The sequence below is a fragment of the Vigna umbellata genome, chromosome 8 (genome assembly GCF_029865625.1).
Source record: "Vigna umbellata cultivar VRB3 chromosome 8, Vumbellata_1.0, whole genome shotgun sequence".
Taxonomy (NCBI): Eukaryota; Viridiplantae; Streptophyta; class Magnoliopsida; order Fabales; family Fabaceae; genus Vigna; species Vigna umbellata.
Window position 1 is genome coordinate 11,535,588 of NC_142172.1, and position 19,785 is coordinate 11,555,372.

At 36.2% G+C, this 19,785-nt stretch overlaps 2 protein-coding genes across 4 annotated transcripts in view; one reads left to right on the forward strand and one right to left on the reverse strand.

Moving 5' to 3' along the window:
* Positions 1-345: 345 nt before the first annotated feature.
* CTF18 (P-loop containing nucleoside triphosphate hydrolases superfamily protein) overlaps positions 346-19,785 on the reverse strand; it is a 31,008-nt gene continuing 11,568 nt past the window's right edge. For 2 of the 3 annotated variants that reach the window (XM_047306066.2, XM_047306067.2), the window contains exons 6-23: positions 16,978-17,079; positions 16,825-16,890; positions 15,950-16,057; positions 15,798-15,859; positions 14,830-14,874; positions 7,176-7,249; positions 6,421-6,488; positions 5,256-5,324; positions 5,061-5,155; positions 4,894-4,975; positions 4,724-4,802; positions 4,556-4,643; positions 4,308-4,461; positions 3,519-3,707; positions 3,364-3,423; positions 2,415-2,677; positions 904-1,009; positions 346-625 (exon numbers count right to left, since the gene is read on the reverse strand). In XM_047306066.2, the coding sequence (XP_047162022.1) occupies positions 572-625; positions 904-1,009; positions 2,415-2,677; positions 3,364-3,423; positions 3,519-3,707; positions 4,308-4,461; positions 4,556-4,643; positions 4,724-4,802; positions 4,894-4,975; positions 5,061-5,155; positions 5,256-5,324; positions 6,421-6,488; positions 7,176-7,249; positions 14,830-14,874; positions 15,798-15,859; positions 15,950-16,057; positions 16,825-16,890; positions 16,978-17,079 (1,764 nt within the window). In that variant the 3' untranslated portion in view covers positions 346-571. Of the gene's footprint in view, positions 626-903; positions 1,010-2,414; positions 2,678-3,142; positions 3,192-3,363; positions 3,424-3,518; positions 3,708-4,307; positions 4,462-4,555; positions 4,644-4,723; positions 4,803-4,893; positions 4,976-5,060; positions 5,156-5,255; positions 5,325-6,420; positions 6,489-7,175; positions 7,250-14,829; positions 14,875-15,797; positions 15,860-15,949; positions 16,058-16,824; positions 16,891-16,977; positions 17,080-19,785 lie in introns of those variants that run through there. The other variant, XM_088097513.1, reaches the window with a different exon arrangement.
* LOC148194006 (uncharacterized) lies at positions 17,449-19,162 on the forward strand. Its single transcript, XM_088096357.1, has 3 exons — positions 17,449-17,531; positions 18,015-18,144; positions 18,227-19,162. The coding sequence occupies exons 1-3, from the start codon at positions 17,449-17,451 to the stop codon at positions 19,160-19,162; spliced, it is 1,149 nt and encodes a 382-aa protein (XP_087952483.1).

Below are 19,785 nucleotides of genomic sequence, written 5' to 3' on the forward strand. Positions count from 1 at the left end.
TAAATGAGTTTTTAAAAATGTAATCTGTCAACTATATCAAAATTTTAAAAGATATGTATGATTTAAGTATTTAATGTTAACTTATATTTAGGAACCAAAATAGTACGTGCTTAATTTTAAAGGTTAGGATAAAACAATAGAAATTTTGAAAAACATATATTATATTTCTTTAGTTTTGTAATTTAATGGGATGCATTTTGAGGGACAAAATAGTAGTTTACTCTCAAATTTGAATTCCAATTCACATTTTGACAAGATTCAATTAACCTGCATTATCTATATAAAAATCTGCATTGAAATTTAGCTATGTGAAGCAAGGGGCTGGTTGGGAACATAGACGATTAGTTTTTGCTGAACAAATTAACTTTTAGATGAGTAAACTGTAATCATAAACAATTAGTTTCGTTGACCCTGCCACTCCATTCCCTTCATTTTGCAAGTGAAAATGATAAACAGCAAAAAAGACCACAACTAAAATTGGTAAGAACTTTGATTCTGAAACATACAACAAAGCTAATCTAAAGGGAACTAGGGGAGCCCATGAAGATAAATATATTATTTGCTACACCCATTAAGATAGAAATTCCCGAATACGGACAGGTCTTTTGACTGCATTAGTAAAGCCCTGCAAAGAAATCAACAAGACACAATGACCGTATTAACGAAACAAATATTGCTATTAACTTAAATCATAGCTCCATTTTTCTTAAAAGTAGCGAAATTACATGCAATAATTTTGATAATATGTTTCTCTTATCGTCTCCAATGCTCTCGAATATGGCTTTGAAACCACAACAATGCATCTTTATTAATTAAATGCAATTACATTTTATTTTTCTATCAAGTGCAAGATAAAATAAAGAAACTTCCATTTTCATTCATTACTAAAGAAATGTAGTGTACCTCATTAAATTTAAAAAGTAAAGGGTATCGATCTTTCTCCAAGATAGCTTCTTCTGGTAGAGATCTGTCATTACTTTGTACGCCCTTAGTATTTACCTTTTTAAACCTGCCATGAAGCAAAGAAAGATAAGCAGTAAATAAGGACTATAGAAAGACAATCATTTAGTAAGGAACAATTGCCATCCATTAACCCAACAGTACAATATAAACATCCAAGTGGAACCATTACAAAAACCAATGGACATAAAATCTTTTTTAATTAGTAGTAATCAGTTGAAGAGGAGATTTTCATTGTGTCTTTGCCCGATTTTACCAAAGTCAAAAATAAAAATCAAAGAAAAAGCCAATAATTAAAATAACCTTGATCCAGGCCACATGTAGCTGCCGACAGAATCAATATTTTTACCAGATATAAACATAGTGATATACTATGAACAACTGTAAGACAAAATAATGTGCTCTCGTACTAGATGTAGGTAAGAAAATGAATAACTGTTTCAAGAATCATGATGCTGGGTAACTTCTATGGGAGATAAGACCAGAGAGATTTATTGCACTGAACCTACTAGGAAAAAGGACTTTGGAGTGCGTTATTTCTCCTAATCAACCATTTACAACTCCAAGGTGCTTCTCCCTCCTAAATTTTTCTATTTGACAACAGTGATAACAACATCAACCAAGTAACTTCTCCAAAGAAGCTTCACCCAGTTAAAGAACCACTTCACGTTGAGCCCTTTTCTGTTCTCCTAGTATAAAAAATCCATAAAAGGAGGTCTAAGACGTGATTTCATTAAGCACATCAAATTTGAACTAAATTCTAGAAATACTTTTTAGGTACTGAAATCAATACCATGCAAGCCCAGGAAATATCTCAACCTGGACATACAAATTTATTAAGGAATATGGACTTCAGCTAGGTTTCAATTTAAAAAGACAAAATAAGTTTCCAATTTCAGACCCTTAATTAAGTTTCCCAAATTAGAAGCTCTTATTACAGTATATAGATTAGTTTAGCAAACATGATTCTCATAAGTCTTATTTTCAACAGTGGTATCAAAGACAGGTTTGTCTTGGTGACCGACTCAGACGAGTATAATGATCCCTATACCGAAAGTCTTCCTGGTAAAGGGTATTCAGGTAAGCAAGTTTCGTTAAGATACGGCTGTTGGAAAGGGCTACTCGTGGTTGTAGTTAGTTGGGAATGCCTCCGCTAGAGGGGAAGTGTACCTATGTGGAAGAGACTCGCCCTTCAAGGGGAGATTGTTGGGAATCCAAGTGAGTCCAAGTCTCACATCGGATAGAAATGAGAAAGTAAAGCAGTATATAAAGGTGAAAGACACATTAACTCATAGCCTTAAGGTTTTGGGTAAAGAGTGGTGTTGATCCCTTATATAGTTGGCTCAGATGTTATTGGTGTTTGTGTAACCCATAGGGAACCTCCTCCTCAATAGACCCAATAGTTTTAAGAAATAATAATTGACTCGACATACAAATAACTCAAGAAGAATCACCTATCAAAGAAACTGGAAGAACTTCTGGTTGCTTTTTTAATATTTCCCACGTTTTGTGGTTTCCCAATATCTGTTGTACTTGAACTTTTATTGGTATTCAAGTTTGATGAAACTATTGTGGGATTTGCATTTGATTTCCTTGCCACAGCATTGGTATTGGCTAATGGGATGTTGTGAGTTTCAGTCTCAATGATTCCATGCCCTTCATTTGCTAAAGCCCTAGTTTTGTCAACACCAACTTGTAAAATCTTATGCTTTTCAACCTGTAACCATAAAATAATGGAGCATAAATAGAAATGAAAAATGGATATAGACATCCCTAACATAACTACTATATTTTGAATAAGTTTTGGATAGTAAGATTATGAGTCAGTTTGTTTAAAATTAAAAAATAAGTATTTCTGAAATAAGTAAATTTTTTTAAAAATCACTTATTTTACAAGTAGATGGAACTTTCTTATTAAAAAAAAGCATAAAAATATTTATTTTTAAAATAAGCAAGTTAGATAAACACAAAAAAAAACATAAATTTGCTTATTTTATTAAAAAATATTTCTCTCTCAAAAAAATAAGCGCAAACAATCGCACCTTATATTTGACATTCAAATTTCATTTTCATTCTTTCAAACTTGAAGCTTTAGGCAAAACTAATTGTTAACCCTTCAGTCAGAGCATTAATTATACAAATAGGTATAACTATAGGTGTTTATACAAGTTGTAGAGCTAACCTAGTTGGGCTTGCAACTTATATTGTTATGCCAAAACCTTCTTTCTTTCCTTCGATTTAAAAACAAAAAGGACTATCATTGGTCAACAGACATATTTTGCATATATAAAAATAAGTTATACAAGAGGAGACAGAGGCCAAGGTTTGAATATCCTCCTTAAATAGAAAAGGATGAGAAAAATTTGTAACTAAACTAAAACGTCAGAGTTAATGAAATCTAACCTCATGTACCAAAAGCTGCTTCATAGCTACAGAAAGCACATAATGATTTGAAGTATAATCCTGCAGAAATGTAGAGAATAGAAAAGATATTAAAATCTGGCTGAGATTGACATACTTCAAAGACAGAAGTATGACCCATAATCCAAAGTCCAAACCTTGAAGTTTATAAAGTCACTGATAGGAGGAACAAAAGACAGTGCCAAACCATCTGCTACTTCAGACTTCAGGGTTTGATACGGCATATCTGATTTCACAGTTTTATATGTTATAGCATATGATACCATTTTGCTAACTAATTGAGCAAGATCATTCTTCTCCGTGTCAGATAGTACTTGTAATGCCACCTAAAGACAAGAAATCCACATCAAAAAAGGGAGAAAAAAAAAACAGTGCAACTGGGGCTGAACCAAGCAAATGAGTCAACTTGTCTTTCAGAAAAAGACACCAAGTCCGTTACTACAAACACTGGATTAAAAATCAAAGAACTGGTCTTTATACAGTTAGGAATTTATTAATGAAAACATAAACAAAATACATGAGCTAAATTAAAAAACAGAATTAAAGAAAGAAAACTAACAATGAAGGATCTTCATAAACAGAACTGTAAAAACAGTCTTACAGTCTGTTGCAAGGCTGTGAATATAGAGATTGGGGATTTATAAGTTCTAGTGATTAAATCAAACTGGACTAAGGTTTTGTTCGAACTGAATTCAATAATAAATAATAAGACTAAGGCTTTCTTCATCTTGACAATTTCTTTGTCATAAACATTTCCACAAATAATTTATCAACAAAGAATAGTCTCTCTCTACCAACACACTTGAACATCAAATAACAAGGAATCTGCAATTAAATCTACTCAAGCAACTATAGAGGATGAAGACAAGGTGACAACTGATTGGATAACAAAACCATATTCAGAACAAATAGAATTAGTACATCACCGGTCTTATAGTTGGCGGGGACAGAATATGTAACAATGGAGAAATTAAGTCTTCTACAAAGGAACTAGCTGATAAGTGCCTTCCAATATGCGGTGGGATTTTGTGGTGCCAATTATTCAAAATGTCCATCTTTTCCATCATCATTGTACGATATCTGAAGATGTTTATAAGATACATCAGGAAATTTGTTTTGTATGAAAAGTGCACCATAAAATTTTTCTAAACAAAATACAAGAAGAACAAGATACCTCTGATAGGACTTTGGCCATTCAATGTTTGGTTTCTGAATTTGAGATACTATATGATGTACAGTAATTGCAACTAGGGGCAAATATACTGATGAAAGGAAAGATAGAGAAGTAAGAGCGATATTTAACTTGTAAACAAAAATTAAAGTAGGCCAATTATTTTCTTACCATAAAGGGACATATGATGTGTATGCACTATATATTGATGCAATAGATCATAAACTCCAAGATTGTTGAAGCACTTGACCTTCAAACAGATATCAAAACAAAACTCTAAATGATTCAAAAGAATAAGTGAATGAATCCAAGGAAATAAGTTGTGTTTGATAAATGCTTACAGTTTTCTGCATCAGTGGGTCATGATAATTGAGCCGCAAAACATTTTCATGAATTCCATCCAGAATCAAGTCACTATCACCTCTGCATATAAATATTCCTATTTTACCATGAAGATATATTTGAAGAAAAGAGGAAGAAACAAGTAAGACAGTAAAACATGGCCAACCGTTTTGACACAAGGGAGTACAGTGAGTCAAAGTCAAAGGAATTCCCTCTATGAGATTTTCTTTCCAACTTTTTTGTTCTTCGCTTATGGAAAATCTACACAGAATATCAATCAATAATGAACAAGGTCAATTTAAAGTTGTAATATTAGATAGCTACTGGATAAATAGACAAATTTAGTAGAGATGAATCTTACCTCTTTCCAGATGTCAAAAACATTCTTTGATGTGTCCTTCTGGCCAACTACTTGAGAACCAATATCAAACTGTGCACCAAGTAAAACAAGTAAAAAATAATGCAGCATGTAATGAAAAAAAAAACACATTTCCTCACTCAAAAAAAATTGTTCTCCAAGTTCTGAAGTGAACATAAAGCCAAAAAAATGCTCATGAATTATAAGGCCAAAAAGAGACAGGTTTCTCTTCTTTATAATACTATATGCTGACAGGAGCTTTATAATACAACTGGATTGACGAGGTGCTATTGGCATATGGTCAGGTGACGGTTCAGAGTTGGGAAGGTGTGGGGTAGGCTGGTGTCTAGTATATGCATAGCCAGGTTTAAACCGTTCCACTTTGAGTGGTACAATAACCCATAAATGCACATTGGACAGACTGGGCCTCAAGTTTGTGATGTTCCGAAGGTGGAAGGTGTACAAAACATAAACAACCAAAAGGGTGAAGATCATCATAACTCAGCTGTCTGGAATAAAGATGAAAGAAAGGAGAATCGAGGCCAAGAACTTGGGAGGGAAGGCAATTGATCAAGTAGACAACAATGGTCAATGTCTCAACCCAAAAATGAGAAGGAAACGAAGCCTGAAGAAGTTATGTTGATCATTGTTTATTCATTGTTTTATTTTTCTTATTTTGTAATACAGTTGTATCTCTTTTTCTGTTTCTTTATTTTCTTTTTATTTCTGTAATTTTCGGACGTTATACACTAGTTTCTAACCACCCATAACTACTCAACTTCTTTCTTTTTCTCTATAAGTTCTGTCTCGCAGAACTGCAAAATGTATTGTAGGCACCCATATCTCTGAAATATTGTTCTCCCTTATCCATTTTTGAACCACAAAATGAGAACACATTTAAAATGTTATTCTTCTCAAACTTGTTTTCTGTTTTAGAGACAACATCTCAAATGTAACAAAGTTATCTTTCTATCTGATTTTATTTTTTCACTCAAACCACAACTCTAGTATTGACAAACTCTAACACACATTTCAAACGACACACTATCACTGTTGCACCCACTTTCAAAACATTCTAACACAATATCCATATAACAAATTTAATACTTATATGAATTCACTAGGCTTAAAAAATTTATCAGAACTTCGTGATCACACTAAATCTTACCACATTGAGAGCTTCTTTCTTCTTTGAGAGAAATTGGAGAGTGTTCAAGCATGATCTAATATCACATTCTGTAATGAATAAACAGGAGAGCAAGAGAAGGATTAAATGATTGCAAAGATGAATTGAAGAATGTAACATTGAGCAAAAAAAAATCTTTAACTAGACAAGGTGTCAACATGGACACATCACATAATCATTACCTTTATCATGAATCAACCATTCAAGATGCGACAAACACTATCCGTACTACATAAAGATTAACACAATATTTTGAACATGGGAGCATGTGGTAGATCACAAAATGGAAGTTCTTGTTGCTGAAATGGGAGAGGTTGTGAATGTGGTTAAAATGGTGACCCATTATTTCGTCAAGACAAGGCAAATCTAGAAAAGGAATTCTTGTATGCTGAACATAAGCCTAGACAGTATGTTGTATGCCAGTGAGTGAACGTCATTTCCCTTTGTTTTGCACTGTACATTTCTTTAATTGCTGTAATCTATTATAGTGTCTTTTAAGTTTAGCAGCAGCTTATGACCATATATAAAGCTGTACCTTTTGTTTCATTTTCTACAACACAGATTCTCTCTGCTATCTTCAATAGTATAAAGAGTGAAAAAACTCCTTATATAGACTTCTTTCCACTTTTTCCCCCTATAATTAACGCCAGACACTAAAGCATGCAAAAATGTATGAGCAGCACCAAATAATATTAACTTGCACAAAGGCACAAAATTAAAAATTTTAAGAAAAATACCTGTATATTCTGCAAGAGCAGTGAGTGCAATTGCACTGGCTTTCATCCCCTCCTTCTTGCATATGTATGTCAGCCTACAAAGATAATTTGTTTTAGGATGAATTTATCAAATTAAATGAACAGAGAAGACACTGCAAAAGATTAATGAGGTATCAAATATGTAGTCTAGAAACAACGAGCACTAATCCATAGAGTTTACAATTCAATCAAAGTTAAAAGTACAACCTCAATCCATATCTTATTAATATGTGGCTTAAAAACAGTGAATAGCTAGTTTGGTAAGTTTCTGAAATTTGTGACTTGGTTCTTAGCTTGGTGTCAGAATTTCTCTTCTTTAAAAAATACAGATCCATTGATAGTAATTAATAATTCTATTTCCTAATTTATTATATCCAAATTAGGAAAGCTTATATTCTACAATGAGTAGGCAGATATTTACTCCTAATATGTACAACTTATAACAGGAAACAAAATAATTAACAGAATCCCTTATTGGCATCCGCTCTCAAACTGATGAGGTTGATTATCAATTTGCTAACAAATTGATTGTAGGGCTGATCAAGGTATACAGCCTTGGTAAAGATGATTACAAGCTGAATTGAGATGTAACATGGGGAAAGAATTAACATGTGGAATGTCTCTTGAATAGAATGGAAATTCACCTCGATATGCTCCATACGCTCATGAAAAATTGAATTATCAAGAATCGTAGCTAAGTCAAGAGTCCATGGAGCCAAATGATTTCAGATGAAACCATAGACTTAGCTTAATACTCTAATTCAGTTGAGGACTTAGATACACAAGATTGCTTTCTACCCGTCCAAGAGAGCAATGTGGGGCTGAGATACACACCCCAACTAGTGATAGATCTTTTTGTATCAAGGTAACCAGCTAAATCTGTAACACTGTAGCCAACCACAATGGCGGCTTCTCCATAGGAAGGAATAGGTTGCAAGTCGAAGTGTCTTCAAAGAAACAAATAATAAGTTGAACAATGGCCATATGAAGATGCAAGGGGAATGCATAAATTGGCTCACTTGTTGGGCTGCAAATGAAATGGCAGGGCATGTAATGGTCATATAATTATGACTTCCAACAAAGTAGTAGTATAATAAAGGGTCTATTAAAGGACCTCCCTCATCGCAATGAAATTTGACACTAACCTCAGGAGGAGTGTCCATTGGAGAAAAACACTTGGGGAGTCAATATAAACTTCAAGGGCAATAAACTAGTGAAGACAACTCGATCTTTCAAATGAAAAGAAGCTTGGAGTTGTTGCTTAAGACATTGAATGGTTGCACGATCAAAACTAATATTATTGTATTGTCTTCAACATATATAAGAACAACAATTCCAATGTTTCTATGATGAATGAAGTCATAACTAAGTGAAAGAAAACCAAAGAGAGTAGAACAAAACATTTCAAACCATGTACAAGGAGCTTGTCACGAGCTATACAAAGAACCTTTAAGCTTGCACAGGCCATTAGATAAGGAAAACAGGCCCGGAAGAAGAGTCACATAAATATCTTCTACCAAGTCATTGTGAAGAAAGACCTTCTTCAGAACAATTTGAGCCAATGACCAGCCTAGAGAGGTAATGTTGTAAATAGCATATTGTTAATTTAAAAAAAATTCTCAATAACTATTAGGGTATAAGGTGGGAGGTAATGATAAGGGTTGGGAGGTAATGAGAAGGAGAAGAAAGGTAGGAGGGAAGTGAGGCCGAACGGTATTGATCGTAAAGACCGAACGGTGGAAGGCATTGAGAGGTAAGGCCGAACAGTAGACAAGGGGGAATGGTCAGACCGAACGGTGGACAAAAGGGGGGCGACCAAGCCCAACGGTGGGAGGCAGGAAGCAACCAGGCCCAACGGTGGGAGGCAAGGAGCAACAAGGCCCAACGGTGGGAGACAGGGAGTGATCAGGCCGAATGGTGGAAAGCAGGGAGCGACCAGGCCGAACGGTGGGAAGTAGGGAAGGACTGGAGTCGAACGGTTGAAGAATCACCATCTTAACTGCACAGCAGTTAGGGGGGACGAGAGCTAATTACAGTAAAAGGAGCCACAATAGGAGAGAATATTCAGTATAAGTTAATTAGAGTAAATAAATATATATATCCTAGGAAATATTCAATATAAGATATTCATATTAAATATAGAGATATTTATATTAAATGCAGATATATTATAAGGAAATATTTAGTAAGAGATGGAGCGGGAAATAATTAGTATAATTAGTATAATTAAGGGTATGCTTTTGATTATTGAGTTTTGTAAAGGAGGTTATGCTCCAGAATAGTTGATGGAGGTTATGCTCCCAATTATTAAAAATAATTGACGGAGGTTATGCTCCCAATTATTGTTTGTTTTCTATTTGATTCAATTATTCTTATCAATAAAAGATATACATCCGTTGAATTCCATTCTTTCATTATTCTTTTTCTTGTTGTGAGTGTGTGAGAGGGTGATTTCGTTACGTCTCCTACTCAGATACGTAACAATAACCCATAGTGATTAGGAAAAGTATATCTAGAATCTTCCTAATTATTTCAGCATATTTTCATTTCCTTATTTTAAGGAACTAATTATTACAAATAGAGATGATAAGAATGTAACTAGTGTGATTGTTATAAATAACTATTTATTTTCTTACATAGTTCAAGTTAGTATCAGAGCACCTAATCTTGGGAGCTTTGTTTCTACTACCACTTTAATAGCCATCACCGTTGTTATTCGCCATCACTTGCCAATGAAGGCCCAGAAAGGTTTACCTCACTTCAGCGATCACAACATAGATAGTTGCATCAACAATAGAGTTGCCAAATCCCATCACATGCCAACAATGATATCAACACATATAGAACACTATCCATTGCCACAAAGAGGGTTGACAAAGAGGGTTGACGGGACCTCTTCAGCTCATTCCAAGGAGTGTGACGTCTCTTTTGGCTCCAATTTGAGTAAATATAAACCTTTTGGTTCTTTTGCTAAATAGGTTCTTTGTTATGTCTTTGTTTTAGTTTTCTTCAAGGTCTGATATGAAAAGGTTATAAAGAAGAACTTGAAATTTTTTAAACAATGAGTCAATTAATGACTAAGTCCTCTAGATCATATACCATGTACATTTAATACTATTGGCCCTTTGTCTTAGGGTGTTTGGCTTCTTTATTCGAGAGCATCTACACATTTCATCGAGAAAAGGAAAAAGATAGTGTGTTATATATCCTATTTCTCAGTAAGTCTACACTAACAATCTTTCTGATGAATCGAAACTTTATTGTTGTCATTGATGCCACAAAAATTCCTACCTCAATCCATGAAGCCATAAAAAGTGAACCTGTTAGGTTCCTTTACTCAGGGAACCAAAATAGATCACTTTATTCTCACACAACTCTCAAACAGCATAATATGATAGTATATGTATGTATTTTATTAACACTGTAATGTATCGAAAGAAGAAAATACATGTAAGTATCCCCCTCCCAAGGAAGTCTCCCTTCCTCCACTGGAACAATATATCCAGTCTATACTCAAAAGAGAAAATATCTGATACCCTCCTCAGCCAACTCAGCCTTTATTTATACTCTCTTTCTCCTCCTAACAAACTAACAAACTTTCCCGCTATTTAATTCCCTAACATTAACTCTCTACCGTTCGGTATTATCACTTTATATCGTTCGACCCTTCACTCCCTCCTCTCTTGCGGCCACCGTTCGATATTAATATATATAAACATTTCGGCCCTTACTTCCCTCCTCTTTTATTCCTCCTCTCATATACTTTTAACTTTCTAACATTACCCTCCTCCCCAACATCAATCTTGTCCTCAAGGTTGAAGTCAGGAAACTGTTGTCTGATGTAGTGTTCCTCCTCAAGTAGCACCATCCAAACCACCCTCTTGCCATTGTATTAAAACTTGGGGTATTTCCTCCCCTTACTGCTGTTGGTTCCTTCGTTGTAGCACTTTTTCGGGACTTTGCAAATCCATGATAAACTGAAGGAGTAGCCACTTGATAGATGTAGTGCAGAAAGGCATTTCCGTCCAGTTTGACAGTAAGTGGAAAATTTCAATCCTAGTGTATATTCACAAAGAACTAGAATAAGCCAGTCCCATGGCCAGTTTCCTGTAAATCAAGGCCTGATAGAACATTAGCCTCGCTACTGCACTCCAATAGTGTACCAGATGTTGTCTCCTTGCAGGCATTGTGCATTGACTCTCTCTCAACAGAATTAACTTGATCATTTTCAAAAGATATAAACCTTGCTTCGTCCTTAAAGCATTCTGTCTTATACGTTTTCTAGTCATTCTTACATATGATCTGTTAGACTTAACCTTAAACTGATTATCTACAGCTACGATCCTTATGCTATTATTCAAATCATGATATGCTCCTTCCTGGCAAACTGTACTAAGTTAATTTGAATTTGAAGTCTATCTTCCTTCAATGGGATTCGATGGTCTATTTTCCTCTCAAGTGGCAGCCCCTGGGGTTCTTGACACACCCCCTCAAAATCTGCCAGAATTTGTTGCAATCCCGCTTCATGCACTGGTGCCAATCTCTTTGCTTCCCATTCTCCCTCAGTCACTTCTGCTTGGCTTAAGCTCCAAACTACAGTCATGGTTTCTATCTCCCTCTCCTTTAACAATGCCTCAGGAGTAACCACTTTACGTGTCAATGTTGGATCCCTTTAAATTTGTACTTCCTTTTTCTTCTGACTCAAATCGCATCATAAGTTCTCCCCAGTTTACCTTAATTTCTCCCAGTCTTGCTAGCCATGCCACCCCTAATATCACATCTACTCCTCCCAAGTCAAAGAGGTAGAATTTCTCTATCACTTCCAGTCCTTCCAAAACCAGTGGAATATAAAGCACTCTATTATTAGATGATATAATTATTGCGGGAGATGGCAAAACAAAAAAATTGGCAGCCCAAATTGAAGATGGTCTTAATGATTTGAGACCATTTGAGATAGTTCTTCCCATTTAACCTATAAGTGGAATGAATATTCTGCATTTCTCCAGTGGTTTGGGGACTGTCCCCAGTTTCCAGATTCACTACTTCAGCCATAACAAGGAGGAATCAAGGTGGAAGGAGTTACGCTGCAATGAAGGCTAGCTCCGGGGCGCAACAATAAAGGCTGCGATTTTAGGTTACAGATCGCGCAGCAATGAAGGCTGCGGCTGCAGTTTGGTGGCACCGTCAGAGACTCCCAGGGATCGGGAGCTCTGATACCATCTCAAATTTAAAAGGAATATTATTTCTTTCTTATTCTCATTATGAGGTTATTAACCTCTATAAATATACATGGGTTAGCTGCATATTTTAGGAAATGCAGACTGTTAATTCTAAGAAACAGATCCCTATGATTACGGGATCAATCATACATAAATAAACCTAATAAATGCAGCACATAACTGTTGCATAAATACAGCCCATCAAATATAAAAACATCCTAAAATATATCACGACAATTACTACCACGTCAATCATGGTTTTTGACACTATCCAATGTAAGGATTAGGCAATCTTCCTGTAAGTCCTATAGATGCCAGAATGACCTCCTGTGGGTGTTGCATGGAATTCCTTCAACAGTTTTGGAATTCACTCAGACGCTGCAGATATCATTAACCGCCCTCTATAGTGCAGCCTATCATTCTCCAAGGTATAGGAAGGGTGTGAATCAGCATCAGCTTTCAATCCTTCCACTATTTTCTATAGCACTGGATCTTCCTCCACCTCACTTAGTATGTCCTGAAAATCCTGCCAATAAGGCCTGGATATTCCCTTCAACTCCATTTCTCCCTCTTCCTACATTTCTCCTTTTCGTGACAGCGCATCTGCCCCTCTGTTAGAGGCTCCTGTTTTGTACTGGATCTCAAAATTATACCAAAGCAGTTTTGCTATCAAGTTCTGCTAGTTCTGAGTTGTAATCCTCTGCTCCAGCAGGTATTTCAAACTCCTCTGGTCAGTATGTACTATAAACTATTGTCCCAACAAATACGGTCGCTTGTGCTGAATGGCTAGGACCAGGGCCATGAGCTCTTCTTCATATATTGACTTGCTCAAAGATGTTGCTGAAAGTGCTTTACTGAAGAAAGCCACCGGTTTTCTGTTTTTAGATAGCACTGCCCCTACTCCTTTGCCTGAGGCTGAGGTTCAATGTGGAACTGTTGTGTGAAATCAAGTAATGCAAGGACTGGGGCTGTTGTGATAGCCTCTTTCAGTTTCCTCATTGACTCACTGGCCCGTGGCGTCCAGCAGAATTGTCCCTTCTTCAAAAGATCTGTCAAAGGCTTAGCTATCTGCCCATACCCCTTTACAAACCTCCTGTAATACCCTGTTAGACCCAGAAACCCTCTAAGAGCTTTAATGCTTCTAGGTTTTGGCCAGCCTATGACTGCTGCCACCTTGGCCTTGTCCATTTCCACCCCTTCGTCTGTTATCAAATGCCCCAGGTAATGTATTTTCCTCCTTCCAAAATCACATTTCTTCTTGTTGGCATACCACTTCTACTCCATCAAAGTTCCCAATACCTCCCTGATATGTTGTATGTGATCTGCCCAGGTGCTACTATAAATCAAGATATCATCAAAAAACACTAGGACACTCTTCCTCAAATACTTCTGCAGCAAGTTATTCATCACGCACTGAAATGATGCTGGTGCGTTTGTTAGGCCAAATGGCATGACCAAAAATTCATAATGGCCTTGGTGTGTTCGAAACGCAGTTTTCGGTATATCCTCTTCTCCCATCCTTATCTGGTGGTACCCAGCTTTTAAGTCCACCTTAGAAAAAAACATTACCCCCTTGAGTTCATCCAAAAGCTCCTCTATCACCAGGATTGGGAACTTATCCGATATTGTCGCCTTATTCAATGCTCGATAATCTATGCAAAATCTCCAGCTTCCATCCTTTTTCTTCACTAGTATTACTGGGCTAGAATAAGGACTATGGCTCAGCCTTATGATTCAAGATTCTAACATCTCTGCTACTTGCCTCTCCACTTCAGACTTCATTGTATAGGGTACCGATACAGTCTTATATTCATTGTATAGGGTACCGATACTCTCGGTTTGCTATGAAAACTATCCTTTTGTTATTTTGATATTTGTATTAGCACTCTTATACCTCTTGAAATGTAATCTTTCTTTATTATTATTATTTATGTGTGGGAACCCAACTGTTAGGTTAGGGTTTTAGGAGGTGTCTGACCTTTTGTATTCTGCACCTTTGTACTCTATAAATAAATAGTAAATTGTAACAGAGTAATAAGAAAAAATACACTGTTTTTACTTCATTCAAGTTCTTCAACTATACCTTAAAGATAGCTTCTATAAAATGCTCCCTTTGCACACTATTTTTTGTGTTGAAATAATGAAAACCCCCCTTTACATTTTCTTCTTCTCTAACATGGTATCCAAAGCTCCTTAATTTTTTTTTTCCATGGACCCAAACCCCATCCCTTTCACATCACATTCTTTTTCCACTATTGTCATCCAAACACTTGATAACTTCAATCATCTTCCTTTGCTAATTTAATTTAAACATTAATAATATAATCTATACAAACGTTTTTTTATCAACAGTCTTACTAACGTCAATTTTGTAATATATCTGTACGAGGTATGAACTATTTCAAGCTAATCATCACCTGCTCACTGCACGATTGACTGTTGGTTGAACAAATATATGAACCCTGACATGGAACAAAAGTATGTTGTCAACAAATCAGATTATATACACATTTGGACATACAAATTAAAAAGATGCAAATAGGAAAGACAGGAATGCTAGCTTAGAAAAGAGTAGTATTTAGGGATAAAGAATCAAAGGAGTAGCAAAAGAAACGCCATCTGAAATTCAATATATTAAAAGGTGTAAGAATATAAGATGATTATCCATATGGACGAATCCTTGTGTGTTTGAGCACAGTCAAGGAACTTATTATAAATAGATTGTTAGAGCCCAGAGGAACACTTTTACTTCAGCAATAATGGGAAGAAAAAGTTTGTATAAGGTGAGGAGGGGTTTGGCTGATGATAGTTGCTGGCTGTAAGCATCCATTCAGCAAAGGCCAAAACATAAGCGATGTTGTTGGTAGAGTGGTTGACAATTGACCACTGGCAAGGACACTAGTTTTTCAAAGTGCATGGCTTGAACATGACTCGAAGTCAGTTAAAAGAGAACAAAAAAATATTAGCATGAAGAAAATAATTTTATCGATTATTTCATATAAGCAGAGATAAATTATATAGAAAGAAAAGAAGGAAGAAAATGAAAAGAAATAAAACAAAAAATACTCCCAAAATTAACTAGTATTATAGAACACTAATAACTAGGAATGAGACACAAATAGAGTAACTGACAGTAATCCTTCCTATTAATGAGGTACCATGATTCTCTAACAACTCAGGAATCGATTTCCAATGAAAGTTTTCCGTCAAAGGTTTCTCAAATAGCAGGATAAGACTTCAGTCGCAGCTGTTAGGGATGAATTTTGTTTTTAAAGTTGTGGGAAATAATAATAGTAAATTTATGCAAAGAAAACAATGTACGATACTATGGAATATTTAACGCCTAAAAAACTAAGGAGATTAGTTATCTGAATCAGAAACTTACTTAGCTACCTGACGCAATGGTCTTAAGGCAGGTGCATATAGATCATTGCAAATGCATATCACCTACATTAACAATCAATATCATCATCACTGCAAATGATTTGTCTGGTAAACAATACTAACAATATGAACATCAGAACATCCAAAACTCACAGGTCTTGAAAGCGAAGCAGTTTTCGAACCCTTTTTTGATGACTTTCTCTCCAGTTGTCCTTTGCCCACAGTTTGTTTCCCTGCATAAGGCTTCCTTTCGGTAGAAATCTGCATGATTTGGTTTGAATAGAGATTTACGATTTCATATAACAAACTTTCATTAAAATATTTCCGTGTTACTGTTGTTTATACTTTTCCTAGAAAAAGGGGGCTCCACCTCAATCCCAACTTCCCCTACCCTATTCGTTGTAGGTTTACCAATGTTAAACTATATTACGAAATAGAAAGACATTCAACTGAAATAGCTGATGCGGGATCTCTAATAACCTATATAATTTTATTTGGTTGGAAGAAGCTACATATTAGTGGTAAATATTTGTATTTTAATTAAAGGTAGTTAGTCAATTACAAGTGAAACAATTGGCAAGGAGCTTCAGTCCTCTCAACCTAGGGAAATTTGTTAAAAAAGGTACAATTCTAAAACAAAATGCATACAAACAATACTTCAGATAATCATTTTGTTCAGATCCCCCCAACTCTACCCTATCAAAAGTGTATATCTACTTTTTAAAACCAGAAAAACAAAAAAATTGCATTCAGTTACATACAAATGTCAGCAAGCCTATCACATGTCTAGTAAGAAAATTTATGTTCTTATATTGTTCTCATTGATGAATGCGTAAATAGTGAACACAACCAGTAAATGAATTATATTGAAACCACAAAAACATCGAGGTATAAAACCTGTTTGATCATTGTGATGAAATTGAGACCTTGGACAATATTAAAGGAATCTTCAATATGACTACAATTAAATAGGTTTGCTTAGACAGCACACTTTAGGAGACAGATCAACATTTGCATCTAGCACTAACCATCTTTAGAAGGACCTCCACAGCACCCTTACCGTCACCAAGAGCTCCATCAATTTCATCCACCACCTAAGGAAATGGAAACAGATAAGCATTTCACCTTCATGCATTGATACTAAGATACAAAATGAAAATATTGAAAGAAAGAAAAGATACCAGACACTTCGGCCTTGAATCAGACAAGACAGAGTTCATTTGAACCACATCAAGAATCTTGGCTTCAATTGTTGATGTAGAACGATCATCACTAGCATTAATCTACAAAATTTAAAACTCTTGTTTAGTATATACGTTGAAATTATAGGAATTTATGTAGAGTGGGAGGAAAGAGAGAGCAAGCCAACGAATAATTAGGATCTGGTATTGATGTGAGTTGATAAGAAATACAACTATTACCACTAACCCCTATTTATGATAATACTAGACATCTAGACCCAATTAAATAAGGAAGCATATCCTGATATTCAATGACCAATGCCATTATGATACTTTAAATATTCTAACATATATAAGAACATGAGAATACTATCCAGAGATTATAACATTCTCCTTCAATGTAAATCTCACAAAGCTTTTGAGGGTGTTATAATTAAACAGCTAAAAGAGAAAAAAGGTAAATATAGCATAATGGCATTCAACAACTTAGACAAGACCAAGGAATACTGGACTAAAGACAAGGTTAAACTGAAACTGGGACAGAGACAACAAATGTGAGTTGTAGCCAATACAAATGATCAGTAGTATTATTCATCATCAGAGATAAGTCACCCACTGTTTTTTCATTCCCACAAATACCCCTCCTTCTGAAGCAATGCTGTTCAATGTATGGTTAGGAACTAAACGTAGGCATCTTCTTCAACAAAGATTCAAATATCAGTTCACCATATTATGGGGAACTAGCCTTTCCTACTACAGTGTCACCATTGTATAGCAAACTTCACACATGATAATAAAAACATGAACAAGTTAATATTTGTAATATAATCATTATTAATATTTGTAAGATAATTATTATTGCTGTTAGATGTTAAGATGTGTGTTTCTGTTATTTGGGCTTAGTCTATTCTGTATTAAGGGCATTGGCCCATATCTTACAATATAAATAAACTACCCTATATAAACTACCCTATGTGTATGCTAAACACACAAGGGATATTTTCTCTCAATCTTCTCTATTTCTCATGTGGTATCAGAGCACAGGAAAAGTTCCAGTCAACTCCACGGTCTCCGGCACCCATCACTGCCGCTGTCACTGCCGTCGCCGCTGCCGCCATCGCCGTCGTCGCCGCTGCCGCCATCGTCGTCGTCGCCGCCGCCGCCGCCGTCGCCGGAGTTCCAGAATCGACCGGCGACCACACCCTCAATATATACCAATTATGTGAATGTACACTTGTCCATTGACAAGTTAGATGGCATAAATTATGCAACATGGGCGTCCGACATCAAACTTTGGTTGAAGAGTCAGGGGTACTTAGATCATCTTACTCAAAATGTGACTACTGCTCCCATAGATGACACTTCCCGCTGGATGAAAATTGATGCTCAGTTATGCATTGTTATAAAGTCCACCATTCACTCCTCATTGAAACAAATGTTTCGATCCTATGAAACATGTTCAAAAGTATGGGCACAAGCGAAGTTGTTATACACAAATGACACTCAGCGTCTTTATGGTGTTTGTCAGGACCTATTAACTGTTATTGGTCCGCGCAATCCTGGTCCCATGGCAGAATATTTGGGTAAAATTCATGCCCTTCTTCATGACTTTAATGATATATTACCTCCTGCTTCCACTCCTGCCGAAGAATTGGAACAACGATCAAAGTTCTTCATGTTGTTGGCATTATACGAACTCTCTGATGATGTTTCTCATGTCCGTGATCAGATTTTGGGTTCTCCTGTCATACCCAACTTTACTTCTACTTGTTCTGCTCTTTTGCGTATATCGAGCAAACCCGTCATTGAGACATCCCCTCATACTGATGATTCCTCTGTTATGGCTGCTCAACGTGATGATCGAAGTCGGTCTCGCAAGCCAAGTAAAGGACGTCCAAAATGTGACCATTGTGGCAAGTTAGGCCACAAGATTGATAGATGTTATGCTCTCCATGGACGTCCTCCTCGCCCTGTAGCAATGGCAAATTCTGATCCACCTCCCCGATCACCGTCTGCAGACCATCCTACTTCATCTAATACCGTAGACAAACCTGCAATCTTTAACGAATTTCTCAGATGGTATGAGGATCATCAGCACTCTGGTTCCACTACATCTGCATCTGTTACACGTACAGGTACACCTTTTGTTGGTCTAACTCCACTCCCTCGGACCTTGGGTCCTTGACTCAGGCGCCACCGATCATATCACTGGTAACAAGTCCTTGTTTTCTTCCTTGTCATGTCCGAATAATTTACCCTCAGTAACAATGGCTAATGGGTCTAAAGTCTCATCTCATGGTATTGGTACTGTTAATATTTTTCCATCCATATCCATTGATCATGTACTTTATGTCCCTGGGTCTCCCTTCAACTTATTGTCCATTAGTCGTTTAACTCGTACTCTTAATTGTGTTATTTCATTTACTAAAGATTCTGTTTGGTTGCAGGACCGGAGTTCGAAACACATGATTGGCACAGGATGCGAGTCTCATGGCCTTTATCATCTCCGCCCTTCTCCACATGTTGGCGTAGTCATGGAGTCACCATCCCTTCTTCATGCTCAGTTCGGTCATCCTAGTCTTGCCAAACTACAACAACTTGTCCCGAGGTTGTCCACATTATCAAGTTTGTCGTGTGAGTTTTGTCAGTTAAGGAAGCATACTCGTAGTTCCTTTCCTCGTAGTGTCTCACAACGGGCGTCGTCCCCTGTTTCATTGGTTCATTCTGACATTTGGGGACCTAGTCGTGTTAAGTCCATTTTAGGTTTTCAGTATTTTGTTACCTTTATTGATGACTATTCCAGATGTA

Excerpts from the sequence above, each read along its gene's own strand:
- LOC148194006 (XM_088096357.1), top strand. The coding sequence starts at position 17,449 with ATGGCATTCAACAACTTAGACAAGACCAAGGAATACTGGACTAAAGAC. Across the intron at positions 17,532-18,014 it reads CTGGGACAGAGACAACAAAT|AGCACAGGAAAAGTTCCAGT; the intron begins GTGAGTTGTAGC and ends ATGTGGTATCAG. Across the intron at positions 18,145-18,226 it reads TCGTCGCCGCCGCCGCCGCC|TTAGATGGCATAAATTATGC; the intron begins GTCGCCGGAGTT and ends TCCATTGACAAG.